Source organism: Microtus oregoni, unplaced genomic scaffold (assembly GCF_018167655.1).
Source record: "Microtus oregoni isolate MIOR12 unplaced genomic scaffold, Mior012 000027F_ref0000203, whole genome shotgun sequence".
NCBI lineage: Eukaryota > Metazoa > Chordata > Mammalia > Rodentia > Cricetidae > Microtus > Microtus oregoni.
The window spans coordinates 33,708,199-33,731,478 of record NW_024543086.1 but is presented as its reverse complement, the minus strand read 5'-3'; the positions used below and the strand labels follow the sequence as shown (position 1 = coordinate 33,731,478).

Genomic DNA, 23,280 nt, shown 5'->3' with positions numbered 1-23,280 from the left:
CTTCCCCATTCTCTTAACCACTGAGGCACTGAGAGCATGCTGTCTGCTGAGCCTGACCCAGACTTCAATGACGGAACCTGGTAGCCCCTGGAGCAGAAGATCAGAAGAAACTGACTCGGGAACCTGGGCTGGACTTTCAGGCAAACGCTGCCAAAAAGCCAGGGCAGAAAGATCCAATATTTGCCAAAAAAACAAAAAGACACTGACTAATGCATTGGGCTGGAATTGCTGGAGAAGAGGTGGCGTTCTAGCAATAGGATTTTGTATGTGTGTATTTGGGTTTTGTTGTTGTTGTTGTTATCTCATGTAGCCCAGGCTGGCCTTCAATTAACTCCTGATCCTCCTGCTATTCCCTCTCAGGTTCCAAGATTACAGGCCCATACCACCAGCCCAGCAGATCTAGGCGTTTTGTTTGCTGGTTTGGTCTTTTTTTTTTTCTCAGAAGCTGGGTGGGCAGGGCTGAAAACAGTATACCCAAAGCTTTCATGCTGTGTGTGGACGGATAGGCCAGAGCAAAGAGTGGGGAGTCGAAGGCCACCCTCCCCGCCCTAGCCGCGCTCCCTCACGTGAGCGATGCTGATGCCGCAGTAGATGGAGAAGGCTGTGGCCAGGTCCTCGTCAAACTTGCTGAACCATGGCCCATTGATCTTGTTCACTAGTTCAGCCACACCAATGACCTCTGGGAAGAGAAAGAAGATAGGAACCGCAGGGGAAGGGGTCCAGTGAGACCTGATTTTTCCTAACTCCTCTGGAAGTAATGGTTTAAGCCCGGGCAACCCCAATCCTAAAGAATCGCAGAAACTAAGACCGCCTTTTACTGTGCCCCGCCCTGGCCCCGCCCCGCCCCTCCAGGTCCTGCCCCCGGCGGCCAGGCGTCCTCACCCTGGTTCTCGTTTTTGATAGGGAAGCAGAGGATGTTGCGTGTGCGGAAGCCAGTGCTGTCGTCTACGCCGCGATAGAAAAGTGGATGGGCGTAAGCGTCGGGGATGTTCAGGATCTGGCCCGTGGTCGCCACGTGGCCCGCGATGCCCTGGTCCGCCGGGATGCGGATCTCATAACTCTGCCCAGACAGGGATGGAGTAGAAAGCAGAGTTGGCCTGGCTATAGACAACCTTCAGATATGGCTTGTTTCCCAGGGCCCTTGCGTCCATAGTTCCTCACCTCATCGTCCACCACGCCGCCATCGAACACTTTGGCCACCAGCTCATTCTGATCCAGCAGGAACACCGAGCAGCTGTGGAGAGAAGTGGTTGGCCCCTCCAATCACGCATGACTAAGGAAGCCATTTCTGAGGCCCTGGAGGAGTGTCCTGACCTGACATACTCCTCTCGAGGCCGGCCATTTGCACGCATTCCTCTGTATGCTTTTTGTTTATTTTGTATTGTATCGTTTTTAGTCCCTACTGTGTGTGTGTCACTGAAACCCATGGCAAACAAAGCTAGCACTGCCCTGGCTGAAATAAGGGTCCATCAGAAGGAAGTGCCAGACAAGGAGGCAGGGGCAGGGCAGAGGTGGTGAGGACTGAGGCCTGTCTTCCTCCCCAGCCCACTTCTGCTCACATCTCCGCGTTGCTGAGGTTTCTGGCCTCGGTGATGATCTCCTGGAGCAGGACAGAGACGTCATCTAGAGGAGGGGAAGGAGATGCACGTGAGACCTAAGGAATGCCAGGCAAGCCCTCCACGTCCCCTCCCCAGACAGCGAGGCACTCACCCAGGTGAGTGAAGAGGTTCTTCGCCACTTGGAGAAGAGCCTGAGGAGAGGGAAGTGAAGACCACAGTGTTGGGTCAGGGCTCACCCTAACCAATCCCCTGCTGCCAATGGCCCCGGGCTGTCCTCATTCCTTCCCCAGGGCGCCTAGAATAGGCTGGAGACTGAGGTGCTAATGAAAACCTTTCGCTACTAAGTGAAAGAGTAGAGGAATAGCGAGTGATGATGATCAGGAAGCCCCTGGAGCTCAGACGTCCAACCTCCTTTGCCTCCTGCTGCCCAGATGTTGTGGTAGTGCCAACGTTAGACACTAGAGGGCAATCACAGACAATGCCTAGAGCCCAGGGACCCACTGACCTCCCTCTTTAAGAGACTTTCAGGTCACACTAGGTTATCTAGTGTTACCTGTGTTACCAGGGCAGTGCTGCCATTAGCCCAGATAACACAGGCACACATTCGCTCTTGTGGACAGCCTTCTGGGATTGGAGCTAGTCCCCGGGAAAAGCTCAAGGCAGACACTCACCTGGCACTCACACTTCAGCTTCTGTTCCTTCTGGAAGGCCAAGGTGCTGGTGAGCACCGTGCCTGTGTAGTGGAAGCAGTGTTGGATCACATGTTCATCCTGGTCTGTGAACCTGGAGGAAGTGGGGGTTCACCGGAGATGGGAGGGAAGATGGGCTGTCTCCTTTCCTCCTTGCTGGCAGGAAGCCATATCTACCAGCTAACGGAACTCTCTCACACCAAGGACAGCTGCACTCCCTTGCCCTTTAGGCTGAGTGCTCTCTCCAGGGAAACTTCTACTTGTCCTCAGACCAAAATGTGGGTTCCTCCTGAGGCTACTGCTTTGTTTCTGTTTGTTTGAGGCAGGGTTGTAGCTATCCCAGAACTGCTGGCCTCAAGTGATCCCCTGCCCCCACTTCAGACTCCTTAGAAGCTGAAGTTACCACCACGCCACCACATCCAGGGAAACCGAAGCCATATCTCCCTTCTCTGATTGGAGTCACTCAGACCAAGGCTAGTCTCCTCCCTCAGACTAGAGACTTGCCAAGACCAGAGCTGGCTGTCCTCCTGCTCTTCTGCAATGCCCCCACCCACCCATCCACCCCCACAACCTGATGGAGAGGTGGTGGCAAAAGCAAGAAGGATGATGGGGAGTCAGCATCATGCACTAACAAACTGAGGCTCACCACCGCTGGGGAGCGCCTCCGCCTAGCCCCTTCTCACGTGCCTCTCAGTTCCAATTCCTTATTGACACCCTGCATCCCCAAACTCACAAGTCTCCTCCAAGCTTGTTGAAGGCGCAAGCCAGAGCCACCACCTGGTCAGTGGCCCGGCTGATGACAGGGACACACAGCATAGCCTGCAGCTCACAGCCCAGCATGTTTTGTAGCTGCTGCACATCATCCTGCAGAGATACAGGGATGGTGAGCAAGGCAGAGGAGGGGGCAGTGGACTTCCTTCCCCAGCTCTCCACCACGTTCTGCAACCTGCTATCGCGTGAGTATGGGAATGCCACGAAGTCTTTTGGTCTTGTTCTTCCGTTTTTTAGGCTATCCCATTCTGAAGACCCTGGAAACTATGCAAGGGCTCCCCCTCCCTCTTCCCTGGCTCAGCATGGCCATGGCTTACAGAAGTTAGATCCTTCAACTGGATGCACTTCTTGTCTTCCACCACGTGGCCTAGGCGTCCCATGGTCAACTGGAGAGTGAAGAGAGACCCAGTTGACCCAGCTTTCCCTGTATCCGGGATCTCAGCCCATCCTTATCTTCCATGACTGGAAGTTTCAACAAGCTCTTTGAACAGTTCAAAAAATGGATGGAGTTAACTTTGAGGAGTGGAAGATGGGAAGTAGGGAGGGCTAGAGTAACCAGTGGTGGACCGGAAGATCTTCCCTAACTAGAGAGTGATGAGTAGACTCCAAAGAGATTATAACGGACTCGTGTCTAGAAATACTCCAGCGGATGAGAGCTGATCCCAAGTAAGACTCCACCTACCCTGTACGAGATTGACCATGAGATACAGTGCTGCTTTGTAAGCCTTCTAAGAGGACCTCAAGACCTGGACTAGTCCCACCAAGATATTCTAGCGGCTCCCAGTCCCGCTAGGACTTCACAGTCCCTGCAGGCTCCAAGGCAGAAGGCGGAGGTGGTACTCACGGGAAAGCTGATCTCTTCTCCTAGCACTTTATCTCCAATGACCTGTGGGAGCCAGTAATGGAGAAGGATTAATGGAGGGGAAAGGCAGACACAGGTTGTTACCCAGGCAAACGGTGGACCTGCCCCTCACCTTGCAGGAAAACTGCAGATTGTCCTCTGACACGAGCAGGAGGCAGCAGTGAGACGCCTGTGTCTCTTGCTGCAGCTGAAAGGGGACAGAGGGGGACAGGCAAGCCGGGCTGAGTGTGCTGGGCCACCCTATAGCCTCTTATCTCCCAGGGGGGTTTCAGGCTTTTGGGAGAGTAGAGTGGATGGGATGTCCCCATCTGAGTTGAGATGAGAGGTTCAAGGGAGAGAGATGGGGCGGGAGAGAGGAAGCTCAGGAACTCACATATTGAAGGACTTTGAGTTGCAGAGACGTGGCATCCAAGTCATAGAGTTCCCCTGCAAGGGCAGGGCTCATGTCAGAGAGGGCTGTCTTACCGACGGCTGCTCCATGCTCCTCCCCTGTGTCTCCTCAGGCCTCACCGGCCACCCAGAAGACCCACACTCTTTCCAAGCGATATCTGGATGCTGCCTTGTAGTCCAGCTCACTTCCCAGGCCCTTCCTACTCCCTGTTGCTTCCCATCCAGGATGAGCCCCGTCAGGTCCTACAGACCTGCCCAAGTTTGGCCCTCACCACACAGTTGCAGAATCTTTCGGTCATGGTCGCTGTATCCCTTCTCATCCTTTTGATCTTCAGAGGCATCCACTGAGGTGTTCTGGAAAGCTTCAGGCCTGCGCTGTTGCAAAGTCTGTACCCTCCGCAGGGCCACCAGAGTCTGTGGCAGGCAGAATGCTAATCACACCCTTGTCCCACCCTGGCTGCTGGTGCCGCAACGTGACTCCTCCCCCTTGCTCAAGCAGCTCCCTTTGTGGGCCCCACACTGCCCAGTGCCCACTGCTGTTCTGGTCCAAAATAGTTCAAGCCATGGCCCCTCAACCTCCTGAGAGTCCCCACAGCCCCTGGAGCCTCCTTCCATCTATGGAAAAGTATAGTTGTCTCCACCCCTGGCTCATAAAGGCTTCCAAAAGAGGGTCCAATTTTTCTGTCTAACACCATCCTGATTAAGATCACAGATGTCTGAAATCTTAGGCAGAAAAGAGCCTGAGTTATGCACAAGGTATCTGACTCATCACTAACTTCGGTACGTCGGTGCTATCATTATCACCATCTTCAGATGCAAATGGAGGCTTATAGAGTCTGCATGACTTCTCGAGGTCCCAAAGCTTCAAGGTGGTAGCGCTGGAACCAGCCAGGTCCTCTTCCCACTAGCTCTAATAAGGGCCTTCAGCAGGCTTCGTGTTACCGTGGTCCTACCCCACTTACATGCTTCTCCACTGCCTGCAGGTTCCACTCCTCACTGTCACTCAGCTGGCCACAGTGCACCTGGCGGGGAGGGAGAAGGGACAAGCTGTGACCTCCCCCAGCCTGTCTTAGCTAGCGTGCCCCCCCCCCCATGGCCAATACACACTAGTCTCTACCAACACAGTCTGCGACCTCCATGTCAGGCCAGGGAGACTCTGGGAGTTTTTTCCCCAAGGAAGACTTCTAGTGCAGGCGCAAAGGGTGGGACTTTTCTGTTTCTGACCCATCGCTTTCCATGCTTCTTGTCCCCCTCCTGGGGACAGGCCAGGTGTATAGTGTCAGGAAGGGGGGCCTTAGATCCTTCTCCATCTTCCTCATATGGAGTACCTCAGACCCTGATTAAAGGTTTTGTGCAACTGGCTTCAGCCTCCCGGCTCCATCCTTTTTTCTGGGTGGGGTTTGATCTGCCCTTACATCCAGGCTAGAGGAGCCCAGCATGACCTCTGCCAGGGGAGGTGTAGCTGACATGAATGGGCTGATGGGGTGCCTTCTGCCTACATGTGATCTGCACCACCACAAGATGCACTCTTCCCCTTGCAGATGAGCCAGGACCCAGAAGGGGTGAGGGACTTATCCAAAGTCACCAAGCAGAAGATGGCAGAGTTAGAACCACTCCATCCACTCCCCCGGCTTTCATGCCTTTCATTCTTCTCCTGCCTCCTGTCATCTTCCCCCTATCCCCTGTGCCGGTTACCAGGGCTCCCTTCAGCCATCTTCCATGCTCTGGGAATCTCTCTTCCTCCACCCTGCTTGGGTGTTTGAAGAGGAAGTGTGGAGGGGAAGGAGGGTTGGTGGTCTAGGAACCCACTGTGGCCTGCCAGCAAGGCTCCCCACCTGCTTTCTCAACTTCTTTTGCTTATTCAAAGTCGGTTGCCACCTGTGGACTCCCACAGTGTTTGCGCGTGGGGGGTTCATCCTGCTTCCCCTGCCCCAGCAGTCCCTGCTTGCCTCTGCTCTGGGTCCCCTGCCAGGAGCAGATGGAGAGGAGGGGACCAGCAGGTTCTCAGGAAGCTCAGGTTAAGGCCAAGAGAAATCATGTCTAGCTGGGGTGCATTTGCAAGGGGGTGTGGGACCTTATACCCGAGGGAGTTGGGGGTACACAGACAACCTGGGCTAGGAATCTCAAAGGGGATGGGATCTGGGAGGCTTCCTAAATTGGAAGTCCAAGCAGAAGAGGAGAGAGAGGAGACAGGGGAGGGGACTGTAGACCAGAGGCTCCTCAGAGGAGGGAGAGGAGACAGGGGAGGGGACTGTAGACCAGAGGCTCCTCAGGTTAGGTGCTAAGTGGGAGGTGTGTAGGGAGATGAGGCCCAGGGGTGGGGAGCAGAAATGTCCAAGGGGCTACAGAGGGCCTTAAACTTGGGATTTAGGGAGCCATGGCAAACTTTAGCATCTGACACCCGTCATCTATGGGATGAAGGGTAAATGTCAGGAAGCAAGATAGAGCTAGGGATACCTGGAAGAGAGCCCAGGGGCCAAGGGCTGTGTTGAAGCTTAGGCTGGGAATGAGGCTCCTTCCTACAGGACAGCCTGAGGGCATCTGAGGCAGCCTGCATATGTTTTACGTAATTACGCTTGCTTTTTATGGTTAGTATACGGAGGGCAGCATCCTTCTTGCTGCCTCTGCTTGTACCCATCTCTCAGGAAGAGGGGCAGTTGGGAACCCTCTAGAGCTGGGGGGAAACCAGCTCCTTGGCTTTCCAAAGGCCTTCACCCAGACGCAGAGGTGGGGGTCTGAAAATGGTGAGGGAAAAGAAGAAGCCGTGATGTTCCCTCATCCCAGCATGCACTGTGGGCTGCTTCAGCCTACTCACTCAGCATGTGCTCAGACACACACAGGTACTCTCTGGAAGAACCTAAAGCCCCTTCACACGTACATACCTGCATTTACTCTCCCGTGGAAATACACACACACACACATACGCACGCACGCACACACACACACCACACACCTGCACCTCCACTACCCACACCATCCACATATCTGCACCCACACCCATACTTCCAACATCTCCTAACACAAGCCAGTTAATCTCCAACACACTGACATGTGGTAGCATTTACGTTTGTAAATGCTAATGTTAAGGTGGGTGTCTGGAGCTCACTGTGAAATACTGATCAGTGGGCACCAGTGTTTAGAAAGAATTAAAAACCTGGCCAGGCTACCAGGCCCACCCTCATCAAATTCAACATGACTAATGGCATGAATGCCCTATTGTCATGCAAGGAGCTAACAGGCACAGCTTGGGGAGGGGGAACAGGCACAAATCATGCATCATATGCCAGAAACCAAGAGCCACCCACTTCTCAAAGGAACTTGTTATCCCAGAACTGAAAAACAGAGTAAGAGACTTTCCACATCAAGAGTCTGCAATCATGGCGATTGAACTGAGCTGTGAAAGCTCAAACTCAGGCACACAGCCGAGCACGCGCACCTAGACTGCACATTTCTTTTTTTTATATATTTATTTATTTATTTTGTATACAGTATTCTGTCTGTGTGCATGTCTGCAGGCCAGAAGAGGGCACCAGACCACTTTTACAGATGGTTGTGAGCCACCATGTGGTTGCCGGGAACTGAACTCAGGACCTCTGGAAGAGCAGGCAATGCTCTTAACCACTGAGCCATGTCTCCAGCCCAGATGCACATTTCTTAGCAAGTCCCCCACTGACTGCAGCTCCATTGAAGCCCACTGCTCCTCAGGGGACTCCCTGGTCTCCTGGCTAGATCCGACCCTCGCTTTCAGTTCTCCCCTTACTTCCATCACCTGTGGCATGCCCTCCAGGGCTCAAAGCAGAAACTCATGCTCTATTTCAGTCATGTCTGTGTTCCAGGGCATAGCACACAGCTCTTGACACCTAATAGAAAGGTGTTGGATGGATAGGTATGCACGTGCGTGTGTGCATGCATGTGTGTGTGAAGACAGTGGGCACCACCAACAGAAACCAGGTAAAAGTTGGAGTTATCAAGGAGGGAGTGATGATTTGCACCCCCTCTTCCTTCTGCTCAGGCTACCTTCAGGACTGGGTAGCAGCTGGGTACCCCATAGCTGCCGGAGGATACAACATCCTGCGACCGTGGGAGCAGCTGTCAGATGTGTGTGCCTTGGGGAGCAGGCATCCAAAGAAGTGTGTTTCTGACTGGAAAGCTCCAGGCTGAGAGGAGAATTGGATGGTGAAATGCTCTAAATTCACTGTCAGAGTATCTGGGGCGATGAGGGGATGTCTGTCAGGAACGTCTGTACCTCACGTGACATCTTCGCTGGTGGGTCACACCCCACACGTCAGCCTCCCTGAGCGCCACCTCGTCCCCACTTGCCTTTCCCCATGCTGTTCCCGCTGCCCTTCCCCTTCTCTGCTTCCCACCTACACCCAAGAGCTCACTCAAAGGCTCCCTCACTGCGGGACTTCCCTTGCTGCTCCAGCTTCTGCCACCAGAGCACCAGCTGGCAGCAATTATTTCATTTGGCTTGTGGTGGCTTGAAGGTGTCTCTCCTGTCCCCAAACTGAGAGCTCCAAAAAGTAGACATGTCTTGTTCCGGCACCCAGCCGGTGGCTGGCTGAATTAAGCTTACACTAGGGTTTCCCCTCTTCAGAAAACAAGACTCCTGGGCCAATGCTAGGCAAGGTGACATGGCAGGCACGCTGTCACCACGATGAATAACTTCCTGAATGTCTTCACCTTGGGGAGATGCTTTTCTTCCACCCAGTTTTCACTGTATCGAAGTGAAGACGGGCAGACTGGCAAGGAGTCTGGCACCTCTAGACCCTGTTCTGTCTACAGACGTGTGCTGAAGTCACTGCGCCCCCACTCCTGGCTAGAGCAGCCAACCTCTGTAATGCCCCTTACTCTTGTCAGACTCCCCAAGAAACAGGGTAAGAAGTGGGGTCAGGGGCGCACATACTGGAAGGTTCTGAGATCCCTCCCAGAGGCAGATGGGGCTTACTGTCAGGGAGTCCAGCCCGGCACCCATTCCAGCTGGTGGCTGCCCCTCCACTCCCACTGTCTGCCCTATAGCTCAGGAAAGGTCAGGCGCCTCGGAAACCTTTAATTCCCTTTTAATGAGGTCGGGAGGAGTCCCTTGGTGCCCAGTTTATTTGTCCCAGGCGGCGCCACGCTGACGCTGGCAGATTCCCAGAACTGTGACTTGGGGTGCAAACCTTTTCCTGGGATAGGACAAGGATTTTCACTTCTATTTCCACGTGGGAAAAGGGCTCAGAAGAGGAAAGGAGCATCTGCTGACCCAACCACCTTTCCAAGGAGCTGGGAAGCAGGAGCCTGGGAGACCTGTGACCGGCAGAGCAGCCAGCAGCCCAGGGAAAAACCCCTTGAGGTTCCATGCTTCTCTGAGACCTCTAAGGGAGGCCTCTTCTCTTTTGTCTAGTTCACAGCTTCAAGGGGCATCTTGGTTCCTGGTTGTCGCCCATGCAGCTCCCCCAGGGACACCCACCTCTCCTTAAGTCCCCAGCTCCAGCAGTTCTGATACTTAAACTGCCTGTGTCTCCAATGGTGGCAGCCTCGCATTCACCGGTGCCCTTTCTGTGTCTTTTGGTCACTCACCTCACTGTGTCCCTGTCATCTTAGACACCACCCATAACCCATCCAGAGTTTGAGGCTAGGTCTCAATGGAGCTTGGATTACCCAGTGCACCAGAGGGTTCTTCCTGCCAGGGTGAGCTCCAGCACTGAGCTGTAAAATTGATCTGGGCTCTGGTGAAGCCCTCCTCTCCCTCGCATGCACACACACACAGACACATATGCACGCACACACACAAACACACATGCATGCATGCATGCATGCATACACACACACACACAGAGGCAGGCTCCAGACACAGATGTTCCACCTGCTTTCCTCTTCCCATCCTACCCCCAACCCAGCCACATGGGCAGGCTCTTACCAAGATGACAGCTGCCACAGTTCCAGCCTCCTTGTCCACCAGGGGTATGATCAGCACTGAAGGGGGGAGAGGGCAATGAGGTGGTCCTGCAGGCCCAGTGAGGCCCAGAGATACTGAGTAAGGACCCAGGGAAGGAGACAAAGATGCAGACAGAGAGGCTGGGACAAAGACACAGAGACCCAGAGGCCTGGTGAGACAGAGAGCGGACCTGAGTCAGTGACAAAAATAACCATAGCGACAACCCCTAAATAGAAGGAAATCCCCCTCACTTGACATCTTTCTTGTGATTCTCCCAGAAACCCTGGGAGAGAAGGTGGGAGGGAGGCAGGTAAGACTGAGCATCCTGTCCTAGGGAGCTGAGGTCCAGAAAGGGGAAGTGACTTGCCCAAGATCACTCAGCAAGTCAGGCCTCCTGACTCCCAGTCTTGTGAATTTCCACATCGAGACAGAGGACACAGACCTAGAGAGACATGGCGGACAGGGGCATGGAGAGGACAAGAAACAGACACGGACAGCCAGCGACAGAGAGCGTGACAACTCCAGCCCATCTGGCAACAGGCGCAAGCACATAGGACAGCAGTCATCAGTCACCGAAACCTGGTAGGTGCCAGACCCTAACATGTGCCTCAGAACATCCCCTCAAGAGGCACCGCCGGCCCACTCTGCAGTCAGGAAACTGAGGTTCGGGGAGACTAGCATCGTGTTAGAGAAGTAGGTGGCTGGAGATGCGGAGCAAAGGGAGACAGGATGAGAGCAGACAAGAACCACAGCCTTCCCCGTCCCTGTCCATTCTCAGCCCTTACCTTGGGTGCCAGGAGCCAGCGGAGCCAGCAGCCTAGTCAGGGGCTTTCCTAGCAGGTCCGAGGGGCCCAGTCCATTGCAGCTCAGCCGCTTCCCAGAGATCACAGCCTCTCTGAAAATAAGATATGGGCTCACCTCTCAGGCCCTGGATGGAAGAGGAGTAGGACCCATCCCCAGCAGCCTGGAGGATACAAACAGGCTGAACCCTTAGCACATGCAAGCATCTAGATGATTTGTCTCACGGTAGACATAAGGAGGGTCAAAATGAGGGTGGGACCCTGCCCCGTCCCCACCCCACCCTGCCCCGCCCCCACCCCGTGTAGGAGGACTCGCAGTCACAGCCTTCCATGTCTCTTGCAGATGTGGGAAAGGCCCAGGGCAGACCCTTGGGTAACAGAGGAGAGGGACAGCGGGGGCTCACAGCCAGCACTGTGGAGTCATAGCCCACCCTTGCTATTTGACCTCAGGTGAGCAAACTGCCCTCCCTGAGCATCCCAGGAGGAATATCCCATCTGGTGAACAAGCTTTAGTGCTAAGCACGAGAGGGAGAGTGCACAGGAAGCGCCCAGCGGCCACCGGACATTCCCTGTGCGCCATTACAGTCAGACAGCACCAAGCAATCCAACACAGACCGTGAACACGCTGCCTTTCCTGACGCTGTCACAAAACACTTGACAAAAGCAGCTCAAGCAAGGAAGGTTTTATTTTGGTTTATGTTTGAGGGTGCGGGTCCATGGTGGCAGGGAAGGCGCAGCAGTGAGGGTGGCTGTGGCCACAGAAGCCTGGGGCAGTTGCACCCACAGTCAGAAAGAAGAAAGAGATGAATACTGATGTTTAACTTGACTTCCCACTTTTTCTTTTTTAAAAATTCAGCTTGGGTCCGAGCCCAAGGGGTGCATCTTCCCCCTTTGATTAAACGTCTTATACAGAGGTGGGTCTCCTATGTGCTTCCAAATCCAGTTAAGCTGACAGTGAAGATTAGCTATGACAAGCCACTTGCTGCCCAAGTGCATCCCTTTAAATCATAATACTCTCCCTCTGATCCTCAAAGGCCACCTCATAATGGAAAGTGTACGTAGTTTATATGTAAGAGTCCTCAAAAATTCTGAACATCCTTACATTATTCAAAAACTCAAAATTTGAAGTCTGATCTGAGGTTCGAGGCAATATCTGAACTGTAAGCCACTGTAAAATCAAACAGCATGTCACAGACTTCCAACATACAGCAGCACAGAATAAGTCTTCCCGTTCCAAAAAGAAGGACTAGAAGAAAAGGTCAGACCAAAGTGAGACGGAGCACTCAACAGAGCAAGGCCCAGATCTCAACGCCACAGCATCAAAGGTGATACCCGAGTGTCTACAGTCTGGGGTCGCCTCACCCCTCCAGTTCTAACACCTGCATCACAAATATCCTCTTCCTTGAACTGGCTCAATGTCATGACTGGTGTTTCTCTTGGTGGGTATTCCTCACATTACTCTACATCCTAGGGTCTCCTTAAAACACGGGCTTCACTTGCAGAGTCCATGCAGTGACCTCTTGGGTCCCTCTTGCAGGGAATAGACCTGAACTCAGAGGCTTTCTGGAAGCTTGGTTCAGATGCACATGGTCCTATGACTCTTACATTTTACACGTGGCAGACACACAGTATGGATGTCCCCTGAAGTTCCGATATCTGCTGATGACAGAGTCCGGTCCATTTCCACCACAGCTGGAGGAGCTAACCTTTGTGCACTTCGGTGGCTCGGTCAGGAAAATGTTTCCCTGTGCAGGTGTTCTTTGGCCAAGAACCCTTCAGTGGCATCTCCGTTCAATTACGTTCCCTTCAAACGAATCTGCATTTTTAAAACCTGGAGCTTCCAGTAGGTATGGTTTAGCTTTCAGACAACATTTCCTACTAGCTTGGTGCAAAGTGAAATGGTTCTGCTTAACGATGCAAACCTCTTAACCCGGTAGACACCTGTCGGCACCCAAATGATGCAAACCTCTTAACCCGGTAGACACCTGTCGGCACCTGCTGTCTATGACTTTAACCACCACATTCACATTCCTTTCCTTGATAGATTGCACATTTTCCATATATTTCTGCTTTGACTTCTCATTCTAAACCTCCATAAACGCAGTGAGCAATAACTATTCCACAGCCTGGACGTTTCCAGATTATTTATAGGATATAAGACGAAGGAGTTCAGTTCCCAATAGACTCCTCATTCTTGAAATCATGTGATACAAACCTTCATTGATTACATTTCTCCTGGAATTCTTGTCTTACACATTTGCACAAGTCCATTACACATGGTCTGTTAAGCTCCTATTAGAACATTCTAGTGCTTCTCTAACTCCTAGCTCCAAAAATAGCCCTCGTGCTTCGCACAGAGTGGTTCTAAAGACTGACAAACGACACGATCAGGTTTATTACAGCAATGACCCCACTTCTGGTACCAATTTTTATATGAACTTCTTTTCCTTTCTGTGACAAAATACCCATGAAAAACAACTTAAAGAAAGAAGGGTTTGTTTTGGCACACACTTTGGTGGTGGGGGGCAGGTGTGGGGAAGCACATTTTGCTGCAGCAGGAATTTAAGGTAACTGGTTGAACTGTATCATAGTCAGGGAGCTGAGAAAGGTGAATGCTGATGTTCAGCGCTTTCTCATGTTCATATTTAGTGCAGGGCTTCATCCCATAGCCCTTCTCCTTACTGATCCTTCTTTCCCACTGAGCCTCGTCCCCTCACTATGTCCACCCCTCTGACCACTTCCTTTACTCTCCATGCCCTAACTTAGTTTCCATCCCCCACTGATCTTCCCCCTCAAGTAGCCTCTGTGATGGTGGTGCCCACATTCAGAGCAGATCTTCACTCCCTGCTGAACCTCTCCAGAAACACCCTCACCGACACATCCGCCACTGTTTCCTAGGTGATTCCAACACCAAAAAAGTCGGCAATGAAGATTAACCATCGCATATTAACTCAGAATCCCTAGATCTCCAGGGATTAAAAATGGTTGTCATCTCTGTTTTGAAGTAGAGAAGATAAAGTATAGACAGGTTAAGCGATCTGTCTGTGGTCATGTAGCTAATAAGTGGAAGAATGAAGCTCTGAACCCAGGCAGCTGGTCCCAGATTTTGGGTTAGTCATTCTGCTCGGACAATCCCAAAGACATGTGGAGCGCCAGCCTCAAGCAGGGGTCTGGCGTATATGGAGGTGGGAACTCAGGCAAGAGGTTCGCTGCGAGAAGAACAAATTTCTCCTGCCCTCCACACACACCATCTCCCCCCAGGCCTCTGGCTCTTCCTGCTTATTAAGTACCTGATTTTTCAGCAAATGTCCCTCCCTGATGATTAATTTCCCCGGGCTCCTCATCTCTCAGGCTATTTCCCCTTATTGTGTTTATAAGAACTGCTTGGCCTGGAGAGAAGAGAAGCTGGAACTCCGGAGCATGAAGGGGAGTACAGCACAGATCAGATGAGGAAAGGGAGGGGGTGGCCTGCAAGTCACCAAGTCAGGAGGTCACAGCTGCTGGAGAAATCAAGGACCACAGAGGTGGGGCATCTCTTCCAAGGTCACAGCGTATTCTGAACGAGACTCATTCCCTCCTGGCCCTTCTGACCAGTTCAGAATCTATAAGAGCCAGTGTGTCTCCCGTCTGCTGTCTTTCACACCCAGAGCCTCTGAGGCCCCTGAGTGATGGGAGCCAATTCTTGGCTGTTCCAACTGCCTGAAAGAAGGGTGGCAGAAGGGCAATGGGAGCCACCTTTCCTGTTGACTGAATCGATGAAGGCTGGGGCTTCTTGGGAGTTCAAACTCCTGTTGGTTGGCCTCAGGCATGCTGGAAGCGACAGTGGGGTGAAGGTTCCTGCATTGCTGCTCAGTAAACTGTGAAACCTCGCCCACTAGCCTGGGCTATCCTGCTTCCTATTCCTAGTTGCAACTGTATCCACCCCCCAGAATCCTGTGCCCACAGCCTCAGGAGACTCGAGAAACTCAGAGGCTACCTGGAGGTACCGGGCATTCTGGATGTTCCTGAAGTGCAGTAGAGCTATTTCAGCCGGCATTTATCTTCTCCACCACCTGGGATTCCATCTCCGGGGATTCACCTGTGAACTGTCCCAGCGCCTCTCTTTTCCTCAGGCCCCTCAGTAATGTGTGTAACATGTGTCATTCATTCAGGGATCCCAGCACCATGTAGAGACAGATCCGCAATGGAGTTAGACTCCAGACTGTGACAAAGGGATGAAGAAGAGCGTGTGGGATGGACGTGGGCTCAGAAAAGGCTTCTGAAGAAGATGCCCGAGTTCTGAAGGACACACAGAGGTCATCCAGACAGACACACTAGGATGACTGGGCAGAGAAAACCGAATGCATGAAGGCTCAAAGGGGAGAGGAGCATATGCCTACTGGAAAGTCGGCTGGACAGCAGAAGGCAAGGCCAGGGAGAGCTGGGGCCCTGGGACGCTGGCCTTGATCCTGGGCAGACCAGAAAAGACATGGTTGAGTATGGCTGCAGATCCTTCAAGTTGTCTAGCTAAGTACAGCTCTCTCTTGAGAAAGAATATTGACACCAGAATCAGGTCTCGATGGCCTTTGGACCAAAGAGGAAAGGCAGGCTGAGAAAGAGCAGCTCTGACTGGAACCAGGCCTTTACCAAGCACCAGTGACACCCAAATCCTGAACTCTTAGCAAGTTAGGGCACCTTGCTTAATTCTGTCCTCCCTGGTCCTGTCACAGCACACAGCTCCAGGCAGGGGCATGTTATACACACTTGGTCACACCCTCCCCAGAGTGGGTGCTCGCAGACTATAAATAAGGGCGGTGAGATTGCCAGACCCCAAGCTCTTCCCTCCCCTTCCCTCGCAGAGCCTCCTGCCTCTTCTCACCACCCCCCTGCCATCTTTCAGGCTGATGATGAGGACCGGGGGCATGGGACTCAATCCCCCACGTCCCACTGCCCAGGTTGAGTTTCAGTGACTCGGTCTCGGTGCCAGGGTGGTCATGGCCTACTCCACTGAAGGAAAGACAGATGGGCAGAGTGCAGAGAGGAATGGGCGTGGGGTTTATGACAGTTCCGTTCCTTTAACGGCTATTTGTTTAATGGAGAAAGATGGGAAAGCTGCGTGTTGGTAAGGTCAACAGCCTGGAAAAGGGCCACGTGGCCAGGCTCCTGCGTCCTCCTCAGTCTCCTCCTTTCTAACACCTGCCCCTGCCTGTTCCCTCACTGGGCTCCACCCTAACTGAGCACCCAAGCGTCACACTGACCCCACTCTCAAATGAACCCTTTCCCACAAATTCCTACTTCTCACTGACCCATTCAACTCCTTGATCCTTTCTCCTTACTGATGATCCTACATTCCAACTGTGCCCCACCCCTCACTGTGCCCCACCCCTCACTGTGCCCCACCCCTCACTGTGTCCCACCCCTCACTGTGTCCCACCCCCTCACTGTGCCCCACCCCTCACTGTGTCCCACCCCCTCACTGTGCCCCACCCCTCACTGTGTCCCACCCCTCGCTGTGTCCCACCCCCTCACTGTGCCCCACCCCCTCACTGTGTCCCACAACTCACTGTGTCCCACCCCTAACTGTGCCCCACCCCTCACTGTGTCCCACCCCTCACTGTGCCCCACCCCTCACTGTGTCCCACCCCTCACTGTGACCCACCCCTCACTGTGCCCCACCCCTCACTGTGTCCCACCCCTCACTGTGTCCCACCCCTCACTGTGCCCCACCCCTCACTGTGTCCCACCCCTCACTGTGACCCACCCCCTCACTGTGCCCTACCCCTCACTGTGTTCCACCCCTCACTGTGTCCCACCCCCTCACTGTGCCCCATCCCCTCACTGTGTCCCACAACTTACTGTGTCCCACCCCTCGCTGTGTCCCACCCCTCGCTGTGTCACACCCCCTCACTGTGCCCCACCCCCTCACTGTGCCCCACTCCCTCACTGTGTCCCACCCCTCACTGTGCCCCACCCCTCACTGCACCCTACTCCCTCACTGTGTCCCACCCCTCGCTGTGCCCCACCCCTCGCTGTGCCCCACCTCTCACTGCACCCTACTCCCTCACTGTGTCCCACCCCTCACTGTGTCCCACCCCTCACTGTGCCCCACCTCTCACTGTGTCCCACCCCTCACTGTGCCCCACCCCTCGCTGTGCCCCACCTCTCACTGTGCCCCACCCCTCGCTGTGCCCCACCTCTCACTGTGCCCCACCTCTCACTGTGCCCCACCTCTCACTGTGCCCCACCCCTCACTGTGCCCCACCCCTCACTGTGCCCCACCCCTCACTGTGCCCCACCCCTCGCTGTGCCCCACCCCTCACTGTGCCCCACCCCTCACTGTGCCCCTTGTTGAGTCTTTTCTTCCTTTTTTAAAATATTTATTTATTATGTATACAATATTCTGTCTGCGTGTATGCCTGCAGGCCAGAAGAGGGCACCAAATCTTATCACAGATGGTTGTGAGCCACCACATGGTTGCTGGGAATTGAACTCAGGGCTCCACAGAGCCCAACTTAACTTATCCTCAACGCCCTAACTCAGTTTGGATCCCCCACTGATCTCAACCCCTCAGCCTCTGTGATGGTTCATATTGGTTCTCAGCTTGACAGGACGTGGAATCACCTTGGAGACAAATCCCTGGGCATGTGTATGTGAGCAATGTTCTGGATGGGGTTCATTAAGGTAGGAACTCATCCTCAATGTGGATAGCACATCTGTGGACTGGGATCTCAGACTGAACAGAAAGAAGAAAGCTGCCAGTGGATGCAGTGTGGCCAGGCTCCATCCCCACCACAGGCCTCACTGAACCGCATCCCTCACTGAACCCCATGCCTTCACTGACCCTCGACCCCTCACTGATCCTGCATCTCTTCACTATGCCTCCATCCCTCAGCCTGCACTCTCACTGAATACTCATTTCTCCCTCTGACCATTCATCTCTCCCTTGAAGACAAATTATGATCTAGGCCAGCACCTGGCTCTCCTCCACCAGAATATGAGACTCCAGAAATGGGAACAGACTGTCACTGTGTCCTCCAAGACAAACCAGATGGACAATGGGATTCTGCCACGATAAGAGACCAGGTTTGCCCTGAGAAAACACACTGCAAATGGTAGCCAAGGATACGACAAAGTTGCAGCTGGAGGGGCGGAAGTTCCTGCCCCTGACAGTGGGAAATCTGAGGTTTTCAGATACTAAGAGGAAGCTGTCTTGTTGGGGTCTGAAACAGGCTAGGAGATTGGCATGGGAAGCTTCAAGGGTTCTCTCCTCTCCAGTCCAGGGTTTCTGTTGGACCTGAGCCAACCTTACCATCTTAACTAAGGGCAAAGGGGTCCCAGGGACAAAGCAATAAGATGGCCATCACAGCTGCATTGCTCTGGAGCACAAGTCTCCTGCTTTCCAGTCCCAGACTCCTCTGAGGCCAGATTCTCCCTGGGGAGCCACGGTGACCTACCCCCTCTGTGAAGATCGGCTCTTTCTCAGCAGCAGGGAATCCCTTTGCGTGTCTCATGAAGTACTGACAGTGAGCAGGAAAGATGATCCAAGGGAGCAAAGAGAACACAAGCAAGCATGGGAAGAAACAGAGGCAAACCACATTGGAGCGCCTGCAGAGTGGGCCCATTCACCTCAGCCTTATCTGCCTTTATGATCCAGTCTCCAGTCCTGCCTGCTGCTGTCTGTCCTCCAGCAGCTGCCAGCAGCCCTCCCCCACCGCTCCCCACAGAGCTGCTCACAGCCAGTTCATGCATCCTCTACCCCTGATGCTCACACCTGAGAGAAGCCTAGTCCACCCATTTCACAGAAAAAGAGTGAGGCCAAAAGGACACTCATTCTCTCAAGGTCAACCGAGGTTAGTCTTCAGCTGGGCTGGGGAATAGGACAACTAGCAATCACTGGGCACTGCCAAGCACCTGCCGTTCACTAGGCTACTGAGCCAAAAGGGAGGCACTTAGGGTGGGGCACACGGAGGCAGGGATGAGGCTAGGCTGGAATCCAGGCCTATCTGCCTTCCACATGTCTGGGTCTCAAGCTTCACTCTGCTGGAAACATTCAAGAACAGTGCCCAGGCCACCCTTGGGCCCATCAACCCTAGTGGTGAACATGAACTCACTCAGCCTCCAGACACAAGTGTGGTCAGGCAGAATCGGCTCCAGAAGAGAACACTGTTGGTCATATGTATCACCTCAGCTTCCTGTCATCCCTTATACAAAGAGTCTGGACTGTAATCCCAGCCTCTGGCCTCCCTCTTTGGAAGCCCCCTCCCCTGAGCCCGCCAAACCTTGGCCCCTCCCAGGAAAGGTCAAGACCACGCCCACAGGCTATTTAAACTGCTCCCCAGAAAATAAACACGTGGTCTCCCTCTTCCCCTTTGGTGGTCTTGTCGGCTTTCCATTCCCCTCTTGGGTCCCAAGAGCACAGACATCCAAGTAAACCTGGATATCTTTTAATTTGGCCTGATTTGATCTAATTGGGATTATTTGCATCAGCGGAGAGGCTCATTTTTAGGAATATTCCTAATAGATACATGGTCTGAGCCTCTGCCCCTAGTCCTAAGTGGCCTGACTGCATGCTACGTTCTGTGCTCTGAGATGCCACTACCCCATCCTCTTGTCCTTTCTGCCTTCTGGAATCCCTGGTCTTTCTGTCCCAGCAGGGACTAGCCTCCCATCTCCATGGAGCTCTGATGTGGGAGTCCCCTCTGTATACTGTGAATACCATTGGTTAATAAAGAAACTGTCTCGGCCTGTGATGGGGCAAAAGAATAGAGGTAGGTGGGGAAAACTAAACTGAATGCTGGGAAAAAGGAGGCAGTCAGGGAGAAGTCATGCAGCCCTACCAGAGACAGACGTTAGGACTTTATCAGGTAAGCCACAGCCTCGTGGTGATACACAGATTAATGGAGATGGGTTAAGTTAATATGTAAGAGCCAAAAAACAAAACAAAACAAAAAAACCCTAGAGCTAATGGGCCAAGCAGTGATTTAAATAACACAGTTTCTGTGTGATTATTTTGGGGCTGAGCACCTGGGAAATGAACAAGAGGACTCTGACAACAGAGTTCTGGGCTAACTGCATTTGGTCATTCACTTTTAATCCTTTTCTTCTCCTTTCCAAAGGCTTTCCTGGATATGCAGCTATTGTAGAAAGGATGCTGAACAGGCCACTGATGCAGAAGGTCAGAGTCCCTCCAAGCTGCCCGCATGCATATGCCACCAACTCCCCAAGGGAGCCTGGCCTGAGAGCTAGAGAGATCAAGCTCCATTGGAGGCCCCTCCTGTCGTCTGAGTCGGCCACTCTGTACACCTTCCCAATCCCAGGAACGCCTTCCCGGGCTGCTGGGAGACTTCCTGGAAAAGGTGAGCGAGTATCAAAGGAAAAATTATGGGTGGGAGGGGCTGGCTCAGAGGAGAAAAGGGAAATTACAACTTTTTTATCTTTAAGATTTAGACGATCTGGCCTGGTGGTTAGGTCAGGAGAAGATATGTGAAGCTATCTTGGGCTAGCCTGGGCAACTTGGTGAGACTGTCACAAAATCAAAAGTATCAACATGTGGGTTGGGGGATGAGACCCAACAGAGTACTTGCCCAGCATGCATGAGGCCCTGTGTTCAACTGTCAATACTGCCCAAAAGTAGGAAGGGGGTCTGATCCTGCCAATGGTGATGCCAACACTACATGACGGTCCAAAGCAAGAACCTCTAGATAGGACACAGAGGCTAGAGCGTCTATGGCTTTATTCATAGCAACCCTCCAGGGAAACACTGAGAGCAGAAACTGAAAGAGAGACAGGACCAAGGGAAGGGCTCTGGAATGTGGGAGGGGCCAACTCCTTGTGCTGACAAGGGGAACTCAAGGAGACAAGTCACCATCTTACAGCCCGTACCTCCAGGCAGAATTCTCCCAGGACTTCTGTGACAAAGAGTGGCCAGGGAAACAGCCCAGGTACTACCAAAAGAGCTGCATGCCTGAACCAAAAGAATACTGCCCTCCAGAAGCAGCTCCATCGCCCTGTGCCCACTGTGCCCACTGTGCCCTCTGCTCCTGACCCAGTGTTCCCTGCTCCCACTGAGAACTGTATCTCAGTTTGACCTCACACCTGGCCTGTGTTCTTGAACATGTCTCTTAAAGTGTCCTTACTGAGAAAATAAGGCAGCTGAGCTTACTGAGCTCAGAGATACCAGGGACCCTGGGGTGCTGAGCTCTGGATTCTGATAGCCATGGCAGACTAAACACAATCATTTAATTCTCCCAACAACCCTCTAAGTACTGCTATTATCACCATGTCACCAAAGAGTAGAATAAAATGAAATCACACTACAAGGGATGTCTGGTTTTCATAAGGTTATATGTGCAGCTGGCACATAGGGAGGTGGGGCCTGAATCTAGGTAGTAGCAGTCCAGAAACTTCTGCAGATCGTTTTCTCTGATCTTAGGTGCAGAGTGTTCCCTGCATACTGGGATCCCAAGCCGCACGGTCATGCTCACGGCATGCTGGGATGGGGACTGAGAAACGCTGTGGCCCCTCCCACTCCACTCTGCACAGCCACAACAATCCCCAACTCTATGGGAGCTGTACATGAAGGATCCCATCTGTAACCCCAGCACTTGGCAAGCTGAAGCAAGTTCAAAACCAGCCTGGGCTACATGGTGAGACTTTGTATTCAAAACAAAACAAAACCGAACCTCTATGGGAAAAGAAACTATGGAAATGGACTAGACAAGAGAGAACCTGCCTGCTCACTACTTCCCCAACACAGGACAGGGACCCCATCTCCTGAACTGGGGACCCTCTCTAGCTGGGAGGCTGGAGTTGGAGGTGGATCAGATGATCTTGGAAGGTGCCTCAACCCTGAGACCTCTTGTCGGAGCCAGAGCATGAGGACAGGCAGAGAATGACTTACCGGATTTTTCCTTCCTGTGGCAGCTCATGAGGGGGGTCCTCACTCATCAGCCTAGACTCCCCATTCAGCAGGTAGGTGTAGACAGTCTCCTAGGACCAAAAGCACTTGTGAGACCCTGTAGAGAGACTGTCCAGCCCTAGTCTGTCCATGCCAAGGCCACAGGGCCTTGGGGGCTAGAACTTGGTGGTTTGCGAAGGAGTTGGACAGGCAAGATCGATGAATCAACTGCTTTCCTTACTTATCACCCAAAACCCAAGGTGTGAGCCAATCACCCCACATTGAACTACAGCCTCAGGCATTTGGCAAACCATACTTGGTATGGCATGCAAGCCACACTCGCTTAGGATGCTCTCTCCTTTCAACACTGCCATGATCCTAGCCAGGAAACCACAGCCAGGGCATTGTGCCCATGCTCTACGGGGCCCTGGAGGGTTTCCCAAAAGAAGCAGTCCATTAGCTGTGACTGGACCCACTTGGAACTGACTGACACAGGTAGGCCAAGTGGCTCAGAGAGCAAGAAGCATTTCAGACCTGACAATGGGGTGAAGGGGTACAAGAGAGCGCCTGGCTGGGGGTGAGCAGGGCTGGGGTTGAAGGGCCTTCGAAACAGCTGGGAACAGAGGCTCAGCAAGCTTGCATTTTAGATCAACCATTGCTCAGAGTGATCTGGAAGTACTGCCTGTCAGGTCTTTAATTCAGCAATTTTCTCTCCCTAGTGTTTGGTCAAAAGTGAGAACCCAGCCACCTAACACCCCTATATCCAAGGAGTCTGGGATGATTGATTGAAAGCGGCACCCCAGCCCCTGGCATCCATTTCGGGTCCCTTCCCCCCTGGGAGTTGCCTTGGTCCAGACTCCACCTCCCGGAAAGCCCGCCAAGCAGTGGCCCCTCCCCAGGAGGGTTAGGACCACTCCCACAGGCTATTTACTCTGCTGCCCAGAAAGGGAACGTGTGGTCTCCAGCTTTGCGTGGTCTTTCCTGCTCTCCTCCCCTCGCCATGCTTTTCCCGCCATCCAGGAGCGCTGCATTACACGTGGGCATCTTTTATTCGGTCTAACTTGGTCTGATTGGAATTATTTGTGCTGGCAAAGAGGCTCGTCTTAAGAAATATTCCCTACACCTAGGACAGATCAGCCTTGGTTGCAGGCCGTCTCACAGACAAAGATCTACTTCCCCACATGGGGACCCTTAGAGGCCCTGGCCAATCCCCATGACTGCTGGACACACTCTCTCTTCAGGAAGCTGGGGAAGCCTCCTCTCTGCTGAGGGTGACAGGGAGGTCAGGAGGAGCTGCTGAAGGCTCTCCCCTCAGTAAGTACAGGGTCCGCAGTGCACTGGGAGAAACCACAACCCCGCCACTACAACCCTGCCACCACACCCCGCTACCACAAACCTACCACCACAAGATGT

At 53.1% G+C, this 23,280-nt stretch overlaps 1 protein-coding gene across 5 annotated transcripts in view; it reads right to left on the bottom strand.

Moving 5' to 3' along the window:
* The window catches only part of Pde2a (phosphodiesterase 2A), an 87,770-nt gene that overhangs the window by 5,715 nt on the left and 58,775 nt on the right, over positions 1-23,280 (bottom strand). For 4 of the 5 annotated variants that reach the window (XM_041675958.1, XM_041675956.1, XM_041675960.1 and 1 more), the window contains 16 exons: positions 21,871-21,959; positions 10,977-11,086; positions 10,174-10,229; positions 5,234-5,293; positions 4,544-4,685; positions 4,255-4,307; positions 3,994-4,068; positions 3,864-3,905; positions 3,337-3,405; positions 2,982-3,112; positions 2,231-2,342; positions 1,711-1,750; positions 1,560-1,623; positions 1,162-1,234; positions 883-1,060; positions 567-679 (listed from right to left, as the gene is read on the bottom strand). In XM_041675958.1, coding sequence (XP_041531892.1) covers positions 567-679; positions 883-1,060; positions 1,162-1,234; positions 1,560-1,623; positions 1,711-1,750; positions 2,231-2,342; positions 2,982-3,112; positions 3,337-3,405; positions 3,864-3,905; positions 3,994-4,068; positions 4,255-4,307; positions 4,544-4,685; positions 5,234-5,293; positions 10,174-10,229; positions 10,977-11,086; positions 21,871-21,959 — 1,407 coding nt within the window. Of the gene's footprint in view, positions 1-566; positions 680-882; positions 1,061-1,161; positions 1,235-1,559; positions 1,624-1,710; positions 1,751-2,230; positions 2,343-2,981; positions 3,113-3,336; positions 3,406-3,863; positions 3,906-3,993; positions 4,069-4,254; positions 4,308-4,543; positions 4,686-5,233; positions 5,294-10,169; positions 10,230-10,976; positions 11,087-21,870; positions 21,960-23,280 lie in introns of all 5 variants that reach the window. The other variant, XM_041675957.1, reaches the window with a different exon arrangement.